Here is a 23,445-nt window from a genome sequence, read left to right on the forward strand (position 1 = left end):
AACCAGTTGTTTTACAAACACTAACTGTTTTACAGTTATTTTTATTTGCATTCCCCTAAGCTCTCACTTTCAACACTCATGCGATTTTCCACTTGAATTCTTAATTTTCTTAATACAGCAAGATGCAGAACTACTTGAGTTTTTTGCAGATTACTTTCTGTTACTGAATTTGACCAGCTGTTAAGTAGGAGGTTGTCAAGAATTAGTTATGACAAGTAGTAAAACAGTTTTCCACACATGCCAAACAATTGTTTTATATAGATTCCAAAATGCTTTTTCTTTTTTTCTTTCTTTTTTTTTTTTGTAGTTGACCCATGAACTTTGAGAGCTCAGTATTAGGTGCTAAGTGAGGACTACATCCAACTGTTTTTATGCCCTTTCAATTTGACATCAAGGTTTTGATACCATAGCCTATTTGATTTGGGCATTTTTAAGAATTTTTTGAAAGCTCTGCTAGGCTAAAGAAATAGCTATTTTTAGTAAAGGATCACTGTCAAGTAAATGTCTTGCAATACTCTTCTGCACTCAATTGTTCATAATATCTTCTTTTCAACTTCATAACATTTCATTTCCTTTCTCAGTAGTTTTGTTGATTTGCATTTGGCATCAATTATAAGGGACAAGGGTCTTTTCTCTATTACATAATTAAATGAAGAACTGCAGGACAGTTTAGATGAAATTAAATTAGTTTACTACAACATACTGTGTAGTGTATACCTATTCAGTTTTAAAAATACTTAGAAAATATTTTTATGAAATATAGACATTTGCTGACTGTTTAGAAAATAGTTCTTTGCTATATACATAGATAGAAAAAAATTGCATATAATTTGCAAATTTTTCGAATGTGACTTACTTTTAACCAATTTATTCTTCTGGTTCTTACCTTCCTCCCATAATTTACTATTAAACCTAATGGAGATCAGTTACTAAGTGTAACGAGTGATTGGATTGTTTTGTGAATTGGAGGAATGCTCTAACTCTCAAAATATACTTTTAAGTAGCTACAGATGTATCCAGCTCTGTTGGTGACTGTATCCTTGGGCTATGGAAATTTGGATCTACAAACGATTTGAAAGTTATGGCAACTCATTGAGACAAATTATGAGCATTTAAACTACTTTCTGCCATAAATAAGCATTTAGAATCTTGCCTGAGAATAAATTATTTGGTGAGAATTATTTCAGTAAAAGGGACTGTTTCAGTTGTCAGTGCCATGCCCTGCCATCACATAGTCCATCTAGTTTAAAAGAGTCCTTCAGTTTTATGTCCTGTACCACAGGTCACAACACAGTTCCCAACCGTAGCATCTAAGATCTGTAAAAAAATCCCAGGACTTAAAATTTTCACACAGCAGAAGAAAAAAAAAAGAAACCCAAACAACAAAGCATATCTCAGGCATGGGTGACTCCTCTAGAAGAGTGGCTACTAGAGAGAATTGGTGGATGATGATAGGAAACATGCTGTGTTAAAGAGAAAAAAATCTTTATTGATCCTCTCCAGTCTGAACTGGAAAAGGCAGAGGGCAAACAGCTTTACATTGACTCACTCCCTGGCAATCAGGTTTATGTTAACTATCTGAGAAAAGCACAGGAGGTAGACAATTTCCAAGGTTTGCAAGAAAGATGATAAATAAAAAAAAAAATCACCAATTTACACCTTAAGGAAAGAGGTGTGGAGGTGGGTGGGGTAGTTGGTTTGATTTTCCTGTCTTCTGTTCTTGGCTTGGTGCTTTTGACCTGGAGAACACCGTGTCCATTTTGGTGAGATTAAAAATTCTTTTTTCTTTTTCTTTTTTTTTTCTTTTTTATATTCTATCATATTGAACTTTAATAACATGCCTCTAATTAACCATCACATTGATTTCTGGAGTCTGCCTGTACAAACTTCATTAATTCTAATATCTACAAGGATTTTTTAGTAGACAATCTGGTGCCATTTACATGGAGGAACATTTGAATTTCTATCAGAACACCTTGAAAGATGCGATGTTTTTTGTGTGTGTACCTGTTTCTGGAATGATTTTATGATTGGAAATTTGCTAATTTCCCTACTTCTGTAGTTCGTTTGCTTTTCAAGACTTTCCAAACTGCATAACTAAATCTTCCTCCATTACTCAGCAGTGATAATGGTTGAAAGTTGTGATGTGTTTGCATTGCCGAAGAATCTGTGAATTGTAGGCAGACTCCTCAGACAAATGCTTGTGACAGGTAGACTGCACCTGCTTGATTACAAAAAGAAAAAAAAATAATCTGTAGTTTGATACTGTAAATTCTGTCCATAGCAAGATGATAGGAACAAAATGTATGTATGATGGACATTCAACTAAATGTGTCAACAGCTAGTAGGGACTTGTGGACATACCTTTTATAGTTATAAAATACTTCAAAATTGTAAGACAGAAAAGTAATGAGTATAGCTTAAAACTCATCTTGAATATGTAAACTGAACAAAATGAACTAATTATTGTGTCTAGAAACTTAGGCATAGCTTGATATTTCTTGAAGTTTTCATTCTGTCTTCCCATCTTAACTCTTATAAATTATTTCAAAAGTTTGTGGTAAGTGTAGGAAAACAGCAAAATGTGATCTGAAAGTTTTTCAGGAAATACGAATGTAGCTTATTCAATTTCCTTGTGGTAATGTTTTATTCCAACAGAGAGCAGCCTGTATCTGGGGATACAGAAAAAAAACCAAACATATATAATAAAGTTATTGTTTACTGTATTCCAAATCTGTAAAAATTACTCCATTTTATGGTTCATTGTATGGTTATTATTTACATACATTGTGGCCTTATCTAGATGTACTTGCTAGTCTTAGCATTCCAGTGTTCAACTATGCTAAACCTTTGAAAACTGTAGGAGGTGGTACGTTTTCCGAAGAGTTAAATTTTTAAACCAGGAATCAATAGAACATGTAACAGCATCAGTGAAGAGAGATAACATGGTACATGTGTTTATATAGGATAAGTGCACTCTGCCAAAGAATATGGGGACCATTCCTCTTTTCTTGTATTTTTTGTTTTTAAAGGTGAGTAAGTAACTGTATAGCTATTTAGTTATAAAATTCTTCTGGAGAGAGACACCTGAAGTTTTTACAATGACATTACTTAGACTAGATCAAAAGTGGATGAAATTTAAGTTTTATCTTCCCTTAGTTTATTTCATGATAATGTTTCAGGAACTTGCCTCCACTGGGTTATTGCAGCAGACAGTTAATATTGATTGCCCATGTTACTTTGATATACAAGTGTTGGGATTAGTTATTCAACTGTTTATTTAAAAGCAGTATTTTTTGGCAGTGAACTGCCTCACCACAGAGTAGTTTATGTCGGTTTATGTTGTTGAGTGATTTTGATGGATGCACAGTTGCAGGGTTTTGATCACTGGACACAAACAGAAGTAGACAGCCATAACCATTAGTGGTCCATCAGACTAATTATTTTCTGTCACATATAAATCTGTTGTTTGCATATTACATTAAAATTTCAATAGTAAAACTTTGTTTTCAGAGATTTGTAAATTGATCAATTTAAGAATGCACTGAGTTAAAATTGTATAAAGTTAATTTGAAGAAAATTATGCTCTTGAAAATGAAGTATTACTTTAAATGTGATTGTTGCTACTGTGACTTCTAATTATTTTATGCTTAAATAATATGATCTTCATATTTTACAGATGAAAGCCCAAAAGCTGATAAACCCAAAGTAGATGAGGAGTGTGATGAAAATGAAGAAGATAAAGACTATCACAGGAGTGACCCACAGATTGCTATTTGCCTCGACTGTTTGCGCAACAATGGGCAGTCAGGAGATAATGTAGTCAAAGTGAGTAGTAAAGATAGTCTGTGCTGTTGTTATTGTTGGCAGAACAGCATTTTACAGGGACCAAATAATTTTATAACCATTAACAATTAACTTTAATGCGGTGACCTGTCTCCACTTCCATGCCTATTTAATCCTTTTGTTTGAGGCATTTCGATGCATCTTGGAATTTTGTAGAAAATACAGTTCCATACAGAAATCCACTCATGACAGTGGATTTTTTTATTTTTTTTTAATGGACTATAGTTTTGTAGTCTACGGCCTTGATGGTACACAACAGTTTACGGCACACCACAGAGGTACTTAAAAAGCTAGCTGTAATGAGCTGCCTCACACTTTCAGGACTGCTGTCTTATCATGCCAGCACGAAGCTGCTTTCCAGATATGTTGTGCACTGAATGACTGGGATCCAGATCTTCTGAGCTGTAAACCTGATTCTGTCACTGATGTGTTGTCTGTGGCCTTCCGCAGGTCACTTTCATCTGTAAAAAGTGTAGAGTAATACCTGCTAACTGCTGTTTTAAGAATTAGGGATATTTGGTTTCTATTCCTGAAGGGAGGATTATCTAATGGCATTGAGTCTAGAAGAAAGTGTTTAGAAATCCACTTAGATTTTAATGCTTTATTAAATTACAAAGACAAGAATTCAGAAATATTAAATATTTTCTGTGCACGATGTTACGTGTGTGATTTTGGAAGTTCTTACAGTAAAAAGGTTTTGATTCAGCAAGAAAACGTTTGTATGTGCTATCACTGTCTGTTTATGCTATATACAGTAAGAAATCTGTATCTCCATCACCATGTAGGAGTCCCAGGTTTCCAGCTTTCCTGTTGAATCAAAACTATTAGGTTCTGGATCACAGAATCTGTGATAATAGATCACATCTCAGGTTTGTAGCTTCCCTCTATTTCCCTAGATTATTTGAGGATGGGTTTACTTCCTTTTTCTCTCAAGGACTGAAGAAATTCTAAGAAGTTCTAAGGAACGTAACATCTGTTTGACCCCCAGTGTTACTAACGCAGAGACTTAGATTATTTAAGTTCTTCTGGGGCTTTTGGTGGTTTTGGTGTTTGGTTTGGTTGTTTTTTTTCTTTCCTCCCTTCTGTATCTTTTGGAAATTTCTTTAGAGCCAGAGATGGGTCAAATGAATTTGTCATCTTGTAAATTTTGCAAAAAGAGTGAACAAAAATGAACCTATGGTGCCATTATGAATTAAAAGAGAGTGCAGTAAAATTAGTTACTGGTTGAAAAAAATATCAATTACAGCTGTTCTTGCACTAAAGATTGCTTAAATGCTCCAAAATTTCTAACATGCTTTTTCTGTTTTGTTGCTGTTGCTTTAGGGTTTAATGAAGAAATTTATCCGCTGTTCTACTCGAGTGACTGTGGGAACTATCAAAAAGTTTCTCAGCTTAAAATTAAAACTTCCAAGTTCTTATGAGGTACATTTGAAAGAACGATGCTTGTGTTTTTATTTCCATGCAAAGTGTTAGGTTTTTATGAAATTTAATCACATTTGAACTTGAGGAATATTTTTTTAGCCCAATCACTAAGTACTGTTCAATATTCCAAGTTATATTTTCTGCCCTTAAATGAGAAGTGATCATTTTATCACATTGACTAAAGTTGCTAATCAAAGACTTCATACAATTCTAGTAACTTCAGTTTCTTGCTTACCTGTGAAGGAACAGATACATTAGTTTTTTGTATTTTTATGTAAAAAACAAATGCTTTCACTTTCCATGTGGCTAGTAAAAAAGTCACTTAATATGTTTGTGGGCTAGTAGCTACTGGGGAAAAGGAGAGCTCAACTAGACATACACCAAATTACTCTGCATTTTCATTTTCTTTAAATGTAAGAAACTATCCAGTAATTATGAAGAAATGAGGAGCAATACCATCTGAATCTTTCAAAATGCATATACTTTTTTTGCACCTTCTCTGTAAATAGGTGGAATTTGATGGAGAGAGGGTCTTTGCTGCATGACTGATTTGAGCTTGGCCAAGACTGTTCCCTGGGGGGGATTTGCTAACATGGTAGAAGTTGTGATGCAGGGTGGAGCTGGGAAGTGTGAGACTCCTGCCTCTGCTTCCCCTCTTCCCAGGGATACAGGAATTTTGACCTCAGCACAGACTATTTCTTCAGCCAGTCCTCTTGCAGGAGTCAATGACTCCATGAACTGCAGCCTGCCTCTAGCACAAATGGCAGCATCCCAGCTTTGGTTGGAGGTAGGGCTGAGTTAGGTTATTGCAGAGCTATACACAGGAGTTTGTCTCAGTATCGTGACATGCTGACCAGCCATTCTGATGTCATTTGGTTTTGTTAATTATGTTAATTTAATCTGTCTCAGGCACCTTAATGGCTTGTGTTACATAGTATCTGCTTACTTCAAAATTTTGACATTCTTTTCCTCTAAAAAACAGAAAAGCATTATGACTATAGTAATGAAAGAATTGTCAAACATTTTCAGTGGAGCGTAGAAGTAAGATGCTACAATACAGTTTAAACTAGTCATTTTTCACAGTAAGATCATTACTTTTCTTTTTCCTTTGCCTTCAGTCAATGAAAAATCGTGTTTGTATACTCAGAAGTGCATTTTCCTTGTAATTTATGGTTACTTTTAAACTTTTTAAGTTATAATTTATTTTTTAAAAATTAGAATTACAGTACTTCTGGTTTGTATCTTTGGGCTTGAAAGAGCGTTGACATAGCAAGAAGGCCTTCAAAATACAGCACGAGGCTTTCTCTTGTATAGCACAATACTACAATACTGTGTAGTGTTGATAAATACAGGGAGTGTTTGTCTACTAGTGATTTCCTACCTAGTGTAGCAGACTTTCTTCTGTCCACACCTTAATTGAAATCACAAAAGTGAAAAAATAAAGTGGAATATTAGTGTACAAAATAGCATATTGTCAGCATGTTGTATTTATTCAGGTTTGAGTTACATGTCTGATGGATTTATTGTATAATGATAGGGGTTGAGGGATTAACTCTCAGAGATTCACATAGGAGTTCATTTAGACATTAAAATTTTGCATCCCTTTGTCTTACTGTTTGTTCTGTTGTATTTTAAGCTGGATGTACTATGCAATGGAGAAATCATGGGGAAGGATCATACTATGGAATTCATCTATATGACAAGATGGAGACTAAGAGGCGAAAACGTAAATGCTGTTATATTATTAATAAAGGATGTTTTGATATATTTATTGGAGAGAGTACACATGCTTTCACAGCTTGGTCCAAAATATATTCTGTGGCCCTTCAAGAAACCCTTATTTAAAAATGCATTTTGCATGTTTTCTGGATTTCCTATGTTAAACCGTATGAGTGAAACCCTGCAGCACATACATTGTGTAGATTCTGAAACTTAAAAATAGCAGGTATACAAAGTTTACATGCAAATTCTGCTCTGAGTTTTAAGTTCAGTATCTGAAAAACCAAACACTTGTTCTTTTTCTGCAAATTTGCTTTTAGTGACCTTTTGATTTGCAATAGTTGGGAATCTGCATCCAGCGGTTCTTTATTAAGAATCTGTTTTATTCAGTCAGTAAACTGAAAGTGATACTGAAAAATTATTGGTGAAATCTAATTGTTTTATTACTGTTTCTGTTAATACTACACCCATTTTTTTTTAGATACGCTGTATAACACTAATATCCAGATAACACAGCTAAATGGGTTTTCCTTGCTGCATATGTATAATTTAGAATTGCAATATTTAACTTATTAAAAGAAAGACATTTTTTTCAGGTCTGATATTCAGTTTGATTTAGTAGCTATTATATTGCCTTGTTTATTTAATTTTTATTGTTAGAAGTCATATCCCCATTTCTTCTCTTTATTTTGTACATTCGTTCGTGTGTAGCTGTTGATTGTCCTTCACTCTCTATTGCTTTGTAGTATGTGCAGAATTGTTGTCTATCACTACCAGTGGAGGCTATATTGGAGTGCAGCTAAGGTTAAGCACTTAACATATGTTAATGTACTGATCTGTAGAAAATTCCAAACTTTCTGTACTCTTTTTTTTTTTTTTAAGCTTCCTAGTACTCAGAATAAAGAGCACTGGGGCACAGAGAAGACAGATGATTAAGCACACTGTGGAGTTAACAATTCACAAGTCTCTTAAAGTTTTACCTTAATCTGAAGGGGAAAGGGGAGGGATAGAGTTTGATAGGAATTAGAGGGTTTAATGTATATAGGCAAGTTTTCATTAAATTTGAAAGTCATACTGCACTGAAATTTGGTGATTGCTGAAACCCCAATATTGCACCAATAAGGCAGCTTTAAGTAGTATTTTTTCCAATACTGCCTTGAAACCAGTGGGTGTTTGTTTGGCTTGCCATCTTATATTTTTGTTAGCATTGGTTGTACTATTAGGAAGTGTTGAAGGAAACAACTTTAGTGATAATGGAATTCTTTCATGACTTTTAATCCTGCAGCCCCTGCCCACAAATGGACTTTTGGCACTTGCATTTGTTTGGAAACAACAGTAACTATCATCTTGACAAAAAAGACATTATTTGTACTTGTTAAAATTTTTCAAAAATCTCAGAACTACAGGTTTTAACATTAAGTGAACATAGGAGCTGAGAACTCTTGATTAAATTTGTAAGTTGTGTTTACATACACATAATATAGTCAGGTATGTGTTCAACTTTTCCCTTGTGTAGTTTTAAATCACTCCCCTGAAGTCAGAGATGACAAATTAAAACCTGTAAAAATTACATTCTGTTGATAATAAATCCAGTAATATCTGGGCTTCTATGATTTTGTTTTCCTAGCTGTGTTGGGTCTTGTTATAAGTTGTGATGGTAATTAATTAACAACCTCTTCTTTTGGATGAAGATCAAGTAAATCTGTTACCTCCATCTTTGGTACTATTCACCAGGAGCTTTTACTGGCACACCTGTGGACCTTACAAGAGGTAGACTAGTAAAGGGAAAATATCCATTTATTTGTTGGAGAAGTCTTTCCTGTTTTAAATAAGTAAATTAATTTTAAGCTTTACATTTGAAAATTAAAAAAAAAATATTAAATGGTAAATGTATATGTCCAGCTGTGGATGCCTCTTATCTGATCAGAAAATCATCTCCTTCGCAGTTTCGGTGTCAGAACTGCTCATCTTCGCAAGTCTGCTCACAGGATGGCACTTTTTATCAGGTAAGAGGCACTCACAACTGTACATACTACAGTCATTAAGGTCCTGTCAGCACTTCAATTGTTATCCAAGTTGTGGAGTTTTTATAATTCCTCACTACAAAGTGCTAAAACTCTATGAGCAAGGCCTGAGCATTTTCATTCCTTCAGAGAAAGCTTTATTGAATGAATAAATAGAATCCATTCAAAAGGTTTAGGGGTTTCTTTTACTTTACATTAGGCCATTTATCTTTTTGTTAGAGAGATACCATTCTGTAGGCTGATAGCTGCATCAGTCTGGAAGGATTATCTACCTCTTCCTATCTCATCCTTCTAATTAGTAGCATTGGGCAGTCACTGACAAGGGATCAAAACTGAAGAGTGTGAATCAAGAGAGACCACGTTGGTTTCAATTCCTTACGGCAATTCATGTGTTCTTTTTAATGGACTAAAGAAATGTTAGGTATTTCTAATACTGTATTCCTTTCATATCTTTTAAAATTAGAAATGGAGCAATGCCCTATCTCTAGAATAGAACAAATCAAAACCTCCAGAATCTGCAAAATGAATTTGATTTCTAAATTTCATCGATCAATCTAGTTCATACCTATATGAAACAATATTTCAGTTTCCTCATTGAGAATTTTCATTTGAATTAAGATCTAAAAGTTACTTTGGAAGTTTGAAATAATATTTTTGCTTGAGCAAAAAATTAAAGTTAATGATAGAGGGCCGGGAGGGTCACTCCCCACTATGGATGGGAGTGACCTACTGCAGTCATGCGTACTTCAATAATTAGAATTGTTCCAGCATAATGCATTTGATTTGTACAGTTGCTCTGTAATTTTGTTTGCAAAAACACTGAGCCTCACTGGTTTACGTGGCAATTTCAGTGAGGTGACTGCTCTGTCTGCCTGCGTGCACTTCCGATTAGACTTGAGTACCTTTAGAGAAATTTTATATAATCAAAGTGAAAAACATGTGAAATAGCATTTAATTAATATGGGAGTCATATCCTACGCAAAAAAATCACAGACCAAGTAATTTATGATACTACAAATACGTTTGTTAATTGCACATGCAGACTGCACATGGTGCTCCTTGTCTTCTCTCCTAAATGCTCCTGCTACTGTGGAATACCTCTGGATTTATGTTGTGATTTCTCTGCACTCCAGTTTGTAAATCCCCAGCAAGTATGACCACATTTAGTTCTGGTGATCATTTTATTAACCTGTGTAGGTCTCTGCAGTGATATGTTTCTTTTTTGGTCACTGAAGTTCATCTGTATTGCATTCGAAGGATGCAGTAAAATATTTCTGGTTTTAATTATAGCTTATGTAATAGTTCTTTTTATTTCCAAATTTACAGTAAAAAACCTTAAATTAGCTATGTTCCTCTGCCCTGTGGCAGGGAGGTAGTTAAGCCCATACAGCTCCTGAGACAATAAGATTTTCCTGGGTTTTATGCTATAGAAAATGTCCAGTATCCTAATGAAGTTAAGAGGAAAACATCAGGCTTAAATGAAATGCTGACAGACTGAAAAAATAAGACATTTAGTAAAACAGCATTTCCAGCAATGAACATCCAGGTATTCCATAGCACCTTCTGGAAACCTAGCCACTCTTGCTTCCCATTCTACAACACTTCTGTCCAATTCAGGGATCTAAGCAGTTGAATTGCTGAATAAACTATTAAAAAACTAATAAAAATGTATCACTAGATCTGAAGTTGAGGCATTTGGATTTGGGGGAGAAGTTAGCCCTCATCTCTCAGAAAATCAGCTGACAGCAATTTGATGTGATTTTTTTTTTTTTTTTTTTTTTTTTTTTCAATTTTTAATACCAGAGTAGCCTGGCTCCCATTAACTAGTGCTGACTACTAGTATTGCTATGGAACCTGTGTATATATAAAAACCAAAGTACATGAACTGTAAATAGACTTTGGTTTAGAAAGTATAAAATTTCAAGATTGCTTTTTCTAAAACACAGCAATAGAGAAATAAGTGGAATTTTTTGAGCACTCCAAGTATCTATGTTGTAAAACATAAATCATGAAATATATAAAAGCAGATACAGGAATTTTATATTAATGACAAATAACTACAACTAACTGACTTGGAGATTAAATATAGATTTGAAGTACAGGTATGGATTTAATTGTTGAAATATATAAAGTTATTTCACATAAATAAAACTGATTGTCATATACATGTGTCTTAGGGATAAGTTCTGGCTATTCTTAAGGCAATCTTTAATTGCATTTTCTTTGTATTTTTTATGAATTATGTCTTCATGTTTTCTTGTCTGTTTTTGTTGTTGTTTTTCTCTTGCCTTTGTTTTTAGTCTTACCCTATGGTACTTCAGTATCGACCTAGAATTGACTTCGGTTAGACCAAAGGGCCAGATCCCACTGAGATGAATCCTGCACTATTTGTTTACCCATCGACAGATTGCACAATGAATGGATGTGCCTGGATTAGGGGGACACAACCAGATTTTCAGCATGCAAATAAGGACATTGTCTTTCTTAAAATTGTCAGTTGCATCTTTGTTGTTTCGATTAGAGCAAGCCAAGTGCCATTCTGCTACTGAAATGTGCATAAGATATTCGTGTATCTTACGAGTGTGCTGCAAATCATAGCCAAAATCATGAAGTGTACAGTCAAGATTCAAAAACTATGGGATAATTTTGCTTGCGTGTTAGAAAATTTTTCTGGTCCCAATATTGATTACACTAGCAAAATGGCAGAGTGCTCATTCCATGTGGTGTTGCAGTTTCACACACTTACTATTTTACTGACTATTGTTGTTTAAATCATAGAGTACTGTACAAATAACTAAGGATTATACCTTGAAAATATTTTGTATAGAAAATATATTTAGAAAAGTGGTGATAGGGCCACTAACTTTTTCTTGATAAGTTTCTCATGGGTCCAGGTATAGCTCACTCATGAGTGTGCAACAGTCCTTTTGCAGTGAATGAAGATTAAGTACCCTTAACAAGAGATGTAGAATATGGTAATTCAAAACAGTAATTTTAAATCTTCTAAATAGATTCTGCTAATATTGCTTAAAAGCATCGCAGCCTTTGTGATTGCACTTTTCTATGGTTTCCCTGAAGATTGGCATTTGGGATACTAGCTATTTTTGGAAAACGGCTTCTGGTCAGATTACATTTCTTCTAATAAAGTTTCCATAAAAATGAAGTTAAAAATAATGTAAATGTCTATGGAACAAATAAATTTTGCTATAAGATTACAACCAAGGCAAAATTCTACATAATTACTGCCTTTCATAGTAAGCATTTCCTTTTAAGATTGGTTGGAGGTATATAATAGGCTAAGAAAAAAGTAATGCGTAGCTTTAATTACATTATATATCTCTTGTGACTATCTGGAGTTTAGAATTCATTACAGAAATTTTCATTAGTTAAAGCCACATCATAAAACTATTTCCATAAAATTAGAGGTAATGCAATACTGAAGATAAGCAGTCTGACCAAAATAATTGTTCAGGTCTTTTTTTTTTTCCCTAAGACCTGGTAGTACTGGATAAAAAGTGATTGTTGCCTTAGGTATTGCAAGCGTAATGGTTCTAGTATAGAATGTTTATTAGGGTTTCTGGTAATGTTGCAGGGAGCCTAGTAATGCATATGTTTTCTGTAGTCTTCCATTGTCTTTGTTCTGCTTAAAAGTCAGTTGAGTTTTTCACTTCAAGTTCTGTTAGAGATACTTGCAGTTCAGTACCTTTATGTAATTTCTACTTAATACATGCCTGCTAGTATTGTAGATAACTTTACTTTCTTATGCTTTTTGCACACAGCAAAAAGGAACCAAATCAATTCTTCAGAAGCTACTATAGAGTGAACTAATCATTCTTAGATAAGACAAAGTGAAAATTCTGTCTTGGGATCAAGTGTAAAAGATAGATGCAAGGCTGTAACTCCTTTGTAAATTTACGTTCATGTACACTAGTGTGTTTCCGTAGGAGAAATAAGCATGTTGTGGATTAAATCTGGCCCCATTAATGTTAGTAGGAGTTCTAACACTGATGACTTGAGGAATCCTTATATAGTTGGGTTGAATTCTACCATTGCACTCCAAAGCCCGTATGACATGCAGAAATAAAGATGCTGTCGGTAGCAGTCTGTTTAGGAAACCTGCCATTGCAGGTCCAGGTTGCACATATTGTGCAGATGCCAGTGAACCTGGGGAAGCAAAATGTTTAGGAAGCTGCTGCTCCTGTCTGCAGGCATAGTGTGCTGACTGATCTAGGTGCTGGTTTGCCCGCACTGTAGATGGGAAGGGGTGCACATGCTGGCTGCAGGAAGCGGTCGTCGTTTTGCCCACCCAGTCTATGATGTGCTACTTGACAGAAACACGAAGATACTCCATGTAGGGAGGGCCCTTCTCCTCTGCAGAGTCTCTAGGGAAAGATAGATTCTTTGCGTATATGGAGGTCCTTCTCATGGAGCAGCTTGAAAGAGCACAGCATGCATTCTAATTGCAAATCATTCTTCTCTTTAGTATATACAGTCATTTTGTACAGTAGGAATAGGGTATTATTTGTAAATATTTACATGCACATACAAATGACACCTTACAGTTTTTATATATTTCACGTGTTTTTATACCAGAATTTTCACTGTAGATTAACTTGACATAAAACACCTGTTTCAGTTTATCACAAAACTAATGGTAGTACACTTAAGCATAATTTTTGCTTGGTTCAGGGGACAATTTTTTTCTCAACAGTTGTGCTTGCTGTTTTGACAAATTTGAACAGATTTGTTTTAAAAGGAAAAGGGCACATTGTTTTAAATCCATTTAAAGTTATCTTACACAGAAGTTTGCATCCATGTAACAGGAACGCTGAAACAGGACTACTTTGTATTGGCTTCTGAATGGCAACTAATAGAAGATTTGACTGTTTGTTGTGGTTTAACCCCAGCCGGCAGCTCAGCCCCACACAGCTGCTCGCTCACTCCCCCCTGGTGGGATGGGGGAGAGAATCAGAAGGGTAAAAGTGAGATAACTTGTGGGTTGAGGTAAAGACAGTTTAGTAAGTAAAGCAAAAGCTGTGCACGCAAGCAAAGCAAAACAAGGAACTCATTCACTGTTTCCAATGGGCAGGCAGGTGTTCAGCCATCTCCAGGACAGCAGGGCTCCATCGTGCGTAACGGTTACTTGGGGAGACAAATGCCATCACTCTCAACATCCCCCATTCCTTCTTCCCCCAGCTTTATATTGCTGAGCATGGTGTCATATATGGTCTGGAATATCCCTCTGGTCAGTTGGGGTCAGCTGTCCCAGCTGTGTCCCCTCCCAACTCCTTGTGCCCCCCAGCCTCCTCGCTGGTGGGGTGGGGTGAGGAGCAGAAAAGCCCTTGGCTCTGGGTAAGCGCTGCTCAGCAGTAACTGAAATATCCCTGCGTTACCAACACTGTTGTCAGCACAAATCCAAGACATAGCCCTGTGCTAGCTACTATGAAGAAAATTAACTCTACCCCAGCCAAATCCAGCACACTGTTTAATGACTTTCTGTATTCACACTTCAGAGAACCATGAATCCTCTTGTTCAGAATTGGACATTGGTTTAATTCATGGTATTTTCTTGATGCAACTTAAAGCGAGATTACAGAAGGCAAATCTTCATTTGAAGCGTGGAAAATACTGACAGATATGATTTAATGTTCCCAGCTGAGAATCATGGCATTAAATGCATATGATCTACCTACTCTTTATGCATTTCTGATTCAATGGCACGGTGCCCGAGTGCTGTTGTAGTTTAATAGTTTTTGTAGCAGCGAACTGCCAGTGAAGTACATATCTTAACTGGGCAGCTTGTATAACACGGGCATTGCCTTCTTCACAGGAAATATCTCTCCTGTATAGTACGTATGTGCCATGTGTCTACAGATATGCATATTTAATTCGTTTGTGCCAATTAAGAATATCTGAACAGCCTAAGAATATGAGAATGCGTGTACAGATTCCTGTGTGCCAAAGATAGGGTAAAGTGAAATGAGTACTTAAGCATTCCATTAAAACTGCACCATATGCCATCCTAGAGCAGATGACTGTATACAGTCACACTTTCTGAGCATTTCCATGACAAAGTGTCACCACTGCATGTTTGTAAAGAAAAGGAATATAAAATGAGTGTTGCTGCCACTGGATTTCTATGGCTTTCTGTATCAGCAGTACCTAGCTGTGCAGGAATAAGACCTAAAAAAATTCCATACTACTACCTAACCTTCCTGTCTCTTATTTAGCATGTTTGGTGGGGGCTTTTTTTCCCCTAAAAGTGAAAAACTTCTATCTGCTTTTAACTCTGGGGTAACTCATTAATGAGAGTCACAAGCAACTTTTTGCTGAGCATAGCTGTATGCTGCATCTCTCTTGTAACAAACTGTATAGCTGGAATTTACAAACAAGATCCTATAATATCTCAAACAATATGGAATTGGATGATTAATGAAGAAATGTATCTTCCATTATGCATTACTACACTGCTCACAGCTAAGGGCCTAGTCCTATAAACATATTTTTATTGGGGTGAAATACCAAATAAGATTGCTACAGTAATTAAGTGACTCATCACTATAGTAGGTACTGTTCACATGAAAGCTTCTGGGATTTGGGTCCTAGGAGTATGCAATGCTCTAAGTATATTGTGCATACTCAGCTAGCTTGCAGTTATTATGCAAAACAAATTTATAAAAAGTATTATTTTGAAAATGTTACATAAAGCAAAGTGCCTGATTGTTAATACAGAATACCTTTTAAGCCCTTTATTTGCATTTGGCAGGGTAGTATTTGCTTCTGTATTTTATCTATGGTCTTAATATTTTCAGCAAGAATATTTCATAAACATGCTGTATTGAGAAAATTTCTTTCATGGGAAGCAAGGAGAAAAAGAAATGTGTTCTGTTAGATAATTTAAAATTGAAAAAAACTATCTCAGAAACTATATGAAAAGAATCGCTTTTATATTGAAATTATTTCATTTTCTGCATGAGGAACCCTTGAATTCGGGATCTTGGTCTTTTTTTCTCCATAGGTTCCAACAATTTGACCTGACTTTTCTCTTCTGCAGTTATCAAAAACAGTTCCAGTATATCTACAGGAGAAAAGAGATTGATCACATTCCCCTTAGATATAAGCTGGGCTCTTGTTCTCTGCTGCAGACAAAGTAGTGGTCCAGAGTTCCATCTCATCTCTCCCATGTGTAATTGTTGCACATGACTTTGTGAGAGAAGTAAACAATTTTTCCTTCTCTGCTGTTTTCTAAAATAGCACAATAGGCCAGGGTTTAGTCCTTTAATTGAACCAATCACTGAGTTGTATTGTTCCATTTGTGTTTTTTTTACATTTTCGTATCACTGAAGACACCAAGAGGCATTCACTCCCCAGGAAAAATATTCTTGGGGGGACTTGGGACAAAAGGAATAACATCCAGCTCAGCCAGATACTATGTCTGGTAGAAACACTAGAGAACAGACAGTTGCTCAAAGCCAGTCTTAAGTCTCAAAATAAACAGACTGAGCCCTGTTTATAGAGGGGCTACATAAAATACTGGTCAATTACATGGACTGTTCAAACTAATTTTTATCCTGGAAAAGACCAAAGGCAGTTAAGACTTACATGCCTATCCACAGCAAATATGTCAACAGAGGCGCTTTAATCAAGGGCTTGGTCCAGTTTTTTCACTTAACCTAGACAGGTTGAAGGCATCTGTTTGCTTCCATCAAAAATGCATATAGCATGCAGGATATTTCCGTCTCGTTTTACTTCATGCTATGTTATTTTATTATTTATCTCAGTTTAAATGTCTATTCAGGCACCCTCTGGCCTGTAATTAACTCTAGGTTTTTACACATCTTTTGCCCATTCCCATACCCCACCCCATTTCGTGCCCAACAAGTAGAAACATTGAGGAGTTATGGCACACGAGGAATCTGCTCATAGGTTTCATTTGTCAGGCAGCTTTCATGGATTTCAGCAAAGTTTTCACAGTTCTAAATTTTGAATCCTTTATAGCCCGTTTGAACAAGGTAATGCTTCCACAAGATGTTCAGCTAAAGACACTTGTTTGAGGAAGGATTGCAGTCTACTGGACTGTGTTCCAGGATGAATTCTGAGACACATGGGGGTTGATTCACCCTAAATGAAATGTGAAAAGCTTCCAACTGCTCATTTACCACTAGTTTTATCACATACGGGTGGTCTGGCCTTCAGACCTCGGCTGAAACATCCTTCTGTAGGAATGTCCTCCAAAAGATGATCTTACAATGGTAATCTATTCTTCTTCACAAGCAGATCTACCTGTTGAATTTTTTTTTTAAACTACTATCTACACTGTCTGTAGATCAGATTAAAACATCAGATGCCAGAACAGGAGATTGATTAATTAATGAATTCCTGACAGATTCTTCCATCCCAGGTGTATGCCATAATTCCTTGTCTGAATTCAGGCAGCTTGCTACTACAGTTGAGTAAGGACGTTGTTTCATTCTCTAGTAAGCAATTTAGATCCATACAGTTCTGGAGTGTGGCAGCGAGACAGAGGAGCTCTACAGACAAGTGGAAATGTTGGGGCTGCCTTTTGTACTTGCAGAGGCTTGGGATGGAGGAGACATTCTGGAATGAAAGGTGTCTACAAGTGGAAGGTTTTGTCCTTACATTAATTTTAACCAAAGAGAGGCATTAGTTTGACTTTGCATGTTTATCTGAACCATTAGGCGCACTTTTCTTTGAAGTAACTTTTATGTGTATTTTTAGCAAATGCTTCTGACAAGGTTAATAATGTGACAGTTGGCAGGATGAGGTGAACAGAAGTAGTTACTGTGCATTTTCCTTTTTCCTTATGATAGTGAGTGGAAAGCAAAGTATGAGTTGAGAGTAGGTTGCTATACAATATACAAAATTGCTGCAACAGTAAAATGTTTGTGCTGCTAGTTAACATACTGAGGTTTGTATTACAAATGAAGTTGTAATAAAGATGTTTATTATCAAAGTGCAAGGCACATATTTTATGAGGCTATTCTACTCCTAAAATTCTGTTTTGTATTATATTAAGTAAGTAGACATTGTTGCTGTTTTCTCATGAATTTTGATGCGGTAAAATGAAAGATGCTCCCTTTTTACTGAAAAATACCATATACTAATTGATTTAAAATTACTCTTTGTTGTCAGATATTTAGTTTGTTCATAAAAAAAGGTTTTTAAAATAAACTATTTTTATGGATAATCTGATTGCCTAATAGTTTTAAGGGACCTATTTAATACCAAAGGTAAAGCCACCCAGAAACTGCCTTGGAATAAGGCATTGACACTTTTCTGGAGTGCAGTGGTCAAGAGTTACACCTGGAATCAGTCAAGCAGAACTTAACTGGTCGTAGCTGTCTGTGTCACCAAGCTAAAGGGTTAGGCACACCCAGCAGTTTCCAAAACAAAATAGAAAAGGAAAAGAACAACAGGAGTAGCATAAAGGTTGAGTTAACAGACCTAGAGTAGCTCTTTGAGTCATAGCTCGTGTTCCCAATGAAAAGCACAAAGGCTTGCATTACTGATGTGTCTGCTATACCTGGCCTGTGAACTAATAAAAAACTTCAGCGTGCTGTCAATCCTGTAAACCTTCCAAAGCACAAAATATTCACCAAGCTACTTTGGGGTTTTCTAGTTGTAGTTCAGTGATATTTTGGAGGGTCAAAAGGACAAACTTGGAGGATAATGAGAAGATATTAGGTATGTTTTACAGATTTTTATAGATATTTTTTTAGTAAAAGGCAGTGCTATCCTTGACATGAGACCATTGATTAGCAAGAAGTCAATTATTTTACTTGTGCAGTATAAAACAGAAAGAACAAAGAAATCCAAATATCTTGATTTCCTTTTCCAGGATAGTGATTAACTAACCTGGAAAGTACTAAGACGATTTAAATATTTAGCTGACTGAAACATTTCATTCTAAAAACTTACTGATCCTATTTTTTTTCCTCAAATACAAGCTTCTTAGAATAAACATGAAGCAATGCATCATTTTTTCCCTTATTGCAGACTTAACTATCGAAAAGAAAATATTTTGTGTTTTTTAAAATTAATGCAAAGCCTGAATTGTCAGATGTTCCAGGCTACTGAATAGATGATATAGAGTTACTCTCAATGGATTTTTTTTGGGATGGGGGCCTAAGTGTCCTTATATAAGCTGTGATCCAAGTTATGATAAGAAAGGAGCCTATGGTGAGCAGTAATAATGTTCTAATGCTTCCTTGCATTTGATCCGTAGTTACCAGTTTTTAATATAACAGCCCTCACAGTACTTAGGAGCTCATAGAACATATTGTGACATTATGTTGCTAATTTGTTTTAAAATATAAAATGTTTTAAGCTTTTTGTCAAAAGTGATAACATCATATTACAAATAAACCTTTTTGTGGTTGTAAAATTTAGCTTATAAATCATTCAAATTGAAGTGAAAAAAACACAGGTCATTGTTAATGACAGTCTATCCTACTATTAAGAATATATGTATTTTTGTAAAGGAAAAGCACTTGTAGATATTTAATCAGTCCAATATCTATCTATGTTAATGTTTTGGAAAAAAAAAGAAAACAAAATGCTGCTTAGAGGATCACTTACATATTTTTATTCTTTTTGCTCAAATGCATTTTCTGTTGATTTATGGAATGTTTATTCTGTGTGAAGCTGTATAGTTAGTACAGCTGGGCTAAATGCATTTCTTACCTTAATCAATTGTATCTGACTATGATAATACATTTTCTGTCTGATCAGAAATCTGATTGCAAAACATAGCCTGGTGGTGCTGTTTTTCATCTTTGATATTAGCTTCATCCTGCCTTATAACATTTCTACTTCATAATAATTCCAAAAAATACTAACAATTTTTTGTGATGTTTTTGTTTTAATGGATGTTTAACGGATGTTTTAGGGTATGTTTAGTTATTCAGTTGTATCTTATACCTAATGTTTATACCTATAAATGTTTATACGTATAAACATTTTTACAAAATGGTGTCAAAGGTTTACGTGCAGTATTTAAAAAACATTTTCCCAGATGAAAAAGTATGCCAGATTAGTCAAGTTTAATACTTACTTTCCTCCAAAGGAAAGTACCGCTAGGTACATGCATAGAACATGATTATATCACTAAAGTTTCTGAGCATTTGTACAAGTAGTATTTGTTAAATTCAGAATAACTCATTTCTTGTAATATTTTGTGGCTATTTGAAACCTCAGTCTTAACTGTATTTTGATTCAACATAGTGGATTAACACAGTTTCAGGAAAAAAGACAAACAGTAAAGCAAAGAATTTTATTGAAGTACAACAAAGAGTGGCAACCACATTTATTTGTAAAATCTATTTACTTATTTCAGTGGGATTCTGCAGGTGTATACTCTGTGGGCCTGATGCTGAGTTAAGCTCTTCAGCTTGACCTCAGTGAAACTACTTTCTTTAATTATCCTTGTAGCTACAACTTGAAATGACCCGGAGTTCCCACTTCCTCACTGAATTTCCTTTCATAGGTGGCTACTACTGTTTAAATTTAATCTTATTGTATTAACCTTCCCATAAGTAAGTAAGTTTTGCAACATAGAGTGTGTACACTAGCATTAAAGTTCAGTGATATAAACTCAGCTGAGTAAATACTTGCATAATTGTCAAATTGGGAGAAAATTTCACTCAGGCCATGAACACTTGTAATGGCACTGTCTCGTTAACACGCGTGCTTCACAAAGATCTGCAAGTGATTGGGTTTTGATGTGGTTTATTGTTTGAATATTGTTTGTATTAATTTTTGTTAAGAACTAATTTCAGTATGAATTAATTGGGGGTTAACATCTCAGGGTCCACAAAGTAGCTTTTTAAAAGCTTAAATCCATTTGAGCTATGAGTGCAATACCAGTATTGCAGTCTTGTTGCTTTTGAAGAACCAAATATGTTGTGTTGCGAAGTATTTAAAAAAGCACTGTAAATTTCACCCCGTTCTACCAAAGGAATGGGTTTTTTTAATCTGTGCTAAAATCCTTAGAAGCTGAGTGTGGCCCTGGAAGAAAATGAGACCCCTCTAACTGAGTTAGCACTAGTGAGTAATTAGGTAAGGGAAGTGTTGGTACTAGAGGGGGGGTTGGCAAAACCCCATGGTCCTGCCTCTTGGTGTGTAGAGTGAAGCGTGCGCGTTCAAAGCTGCATCTACATATGTAAGCAAGATTTATTTTAGAACAACAGCTCATGCAAACCCTGTAAATGGACCTTTTAGAATCTTGTGTATAAATATAGCTGATATGTAATGATATTTCCAATTATGTAACTACCTGTATGGCTCAGTACTGGTGACGTTAAATTGAGTGCTTCATGCTAATGTCAACAATGTTCACAGCACCTTTACAACGGCTGATAACAAATGACAATTTGGTCTGACCTGTATGCTGCAAGATGCCTCTAGCCCAGTTGGATTAATTTTATGAAAAATCTAGATGAGCAAGAAGTATAACTAATCTGCTTACTAGCACTGAATTGCTCCTTTCTCAAAGCAATAAATATATTCATGTTGTAACATCTGTTGTGCAGCCTACAATACGAGTTGTTTTGTTGCATTGTTTCTATATAATTTATTTTGTGCAATAAAAAAATCTCTGGTTTTATCTGACTTCTCTCTAGTTTGTAATAATATTTGAATTAAAACATTTACTAGCTCTATATCTTAATCATGCAAGCATGCTATCAACCCACAAAAATGCAGAGTAGAAAATGGAATGCAGTAGTATTTTGCCTTACAGAAAAATCGGAAGCTATTTATGTGGCCTAATTCTGTTCTCATTAATGTCATACAGAGTGCTACCATTAATTTTATGGGTGCACAGCCTGCCTAACACTAAAGTTGACTGGATTTGGCACCCCATTTGTAAAATACAGCCAGGTGGGTTACACAGTGTGACGGTGCGTCTGAGGCTTTTTTTAAAAAGTACGTTTCACTGCTTAACAGTCCCATAGAGCTTCTGCCACAGGTTTTTTTTAAACCTAGTTTCATTCCTTTTTATAATATCAGATTTAATTTTTCCTTTTTGTTCTCTCCCTTTTTTATGTTTTCTTGAGTTAATATGGTTTCAGTAGTATTTATTTGTCTGTGCACTTTCCTTCTAATTACCCTTTATTATGTTGTTAGGGTTTTTTAACTCTAAGGTAACATAAAATAAACGTGCATGCAAATTGGAAGCTAGAGGATATCCTTATAAATGAGCCCTTGGTGTGAACTAACAGTCTTCATACTATATACTGAGTTACTGCAAAGAAAAACAATGAAGGGAGAGCTGTTACTCAAGAAAACTCACACCTTTTATCTGAGATGCTACTGTGAAACCTGCAATACCACCACATGAGATCTGAGATGTGGTTTGCATTTGTAAATGATAAAAAGGATTGCTGATTTAACTAAAATGATGTGAGACAAATAGCATTTTGCATCCTTTTGTAAAATCCTTCCAGATGTTAGCAGAAGAAGATAATAACTGCTTGTGAACACAAAACGTGAAGGTATATATAGCATATTGCCATACGTAGAGATGATTAAATGAAACACATTTTCCATGGGATTTGTTAGTAACATTGCAGTGTGCTGACACACAGGCAAAGAGCAGTTGTGGCACCGTTGGTTGCTGTGTAACCTGTGCAACAGAAGCAGTGCAGCCTCACTGACTTTCTTTGAACCTTTTTCATGTTGAATATTTGACCTCCAGATTTGTCAAAGATCAAAGACTAACACTTTCCCTTCTTCTAAAAGTGTTCTTGAGACTTAGCGTCACTCAGTGGAAAAAAAACCCCAAACTTTACATAATGCCTCTACACAATGCTACTACATTCTTTGTGAAGCAGAAGTTTAATTGTATTTAATTGCAAAATTCTGCTCGTAAGTAGGGAGCAGTGTTTCCTCAAGGAAGATTGCCATTAAAAATATTGGTGATTAATCTAAAGAATTACTTTGTTTCAGGTAGCTAAAAAGAGAATCATTGTAGGGAAAAACCACGCATAGGACTAGTAATAAATGCCTGATCAGTCATAAACCCGGATTATGTTTTATTGAAGGAGGAAGGTAGGTGGTATACAAACAGCTATATACATCAGGGGCAGAGCATACAAATTTCCCTTTTAGAACTGTGGATCAAGTTGCTTTCTATCCTGATTATTTTTTTCTCTTTTTTTCTAGAGGAGAATATGCTATGTAACATCATTATAGGCAAGAGAAATGTTTTTCAAAAGAAAAGTGATTTAGTAATCTAGTTTTCATTAAAGAAACAGAAATTTGCTGGCAGTATGTAATATGAGCACCTCGTTCCAGTGGCAGACTTCCAACATCTTCATTTGGAAAGAAGACTGCTGCATTCATAATTCATAAAAGCATTGGCATCTATCCCATTAAACTAACGCAGGAAGAGAAAACATTCTTATATTCAGAA

At 35.4% G+C, this 23,445-nt stretch overlaps 1 protein-coding gene across 4 annotated transcripts in view; it reads left to right on the top strand.

The window, feature by feature from the left end:
• The window catches only part of PCGF5 (polycomb group ring finger 5), a 76,506-nt gene extending 54,882 nt beyond the window's left edge, over positions 1-21,624 (top strand). For 3 of the 4 annotated variants that reach the window (XM_049809624.1, XM_049809626.1, XM_049809625.1), the window contains 5 exons: positions 3,680-3,828; positions 5,170-5,268; positions 6,905-6,994; positions 8,934-8,993; positions 11,312-21,624. In XM_049809624.1, the coding sequence (XP_049665581.1) occupies positions 3,680-3,828; positions 5,170-5,268; positions 6,905-6,994; positions 8,934-8,993; positions 11,312-11,359 (446 nt within the window). In that variant the 3' untranslated portion in view covers positions 11,360-21,624. The remainder of the gene's footprint in view (positions 1-3,679; positions 3,829-5,169; positions 5,269-6,904; positions 6,995-8,933; positions 8,994-11,311) is intronic. The other variant, XM_049809627.1, reaches the window with a different exon arrangement.
• Positions 21,625-23,445: the final 1,821 nt, after the last annotated feature.

The sequence above is a fragment of the Accipiter gentilis genome, chromosome 9 (genome assembly GCF_929443795.1).
Source record: "Accipiter gentilis chromosome 9, bAccGen1.1, whole genome shotgun sequence".
NCBI classification, from domain to species: Eukaryota; Metazoa; Chordata; class Aves; order Accipitriformes; family Accipitridae; genus Astur; species Astur gentilis.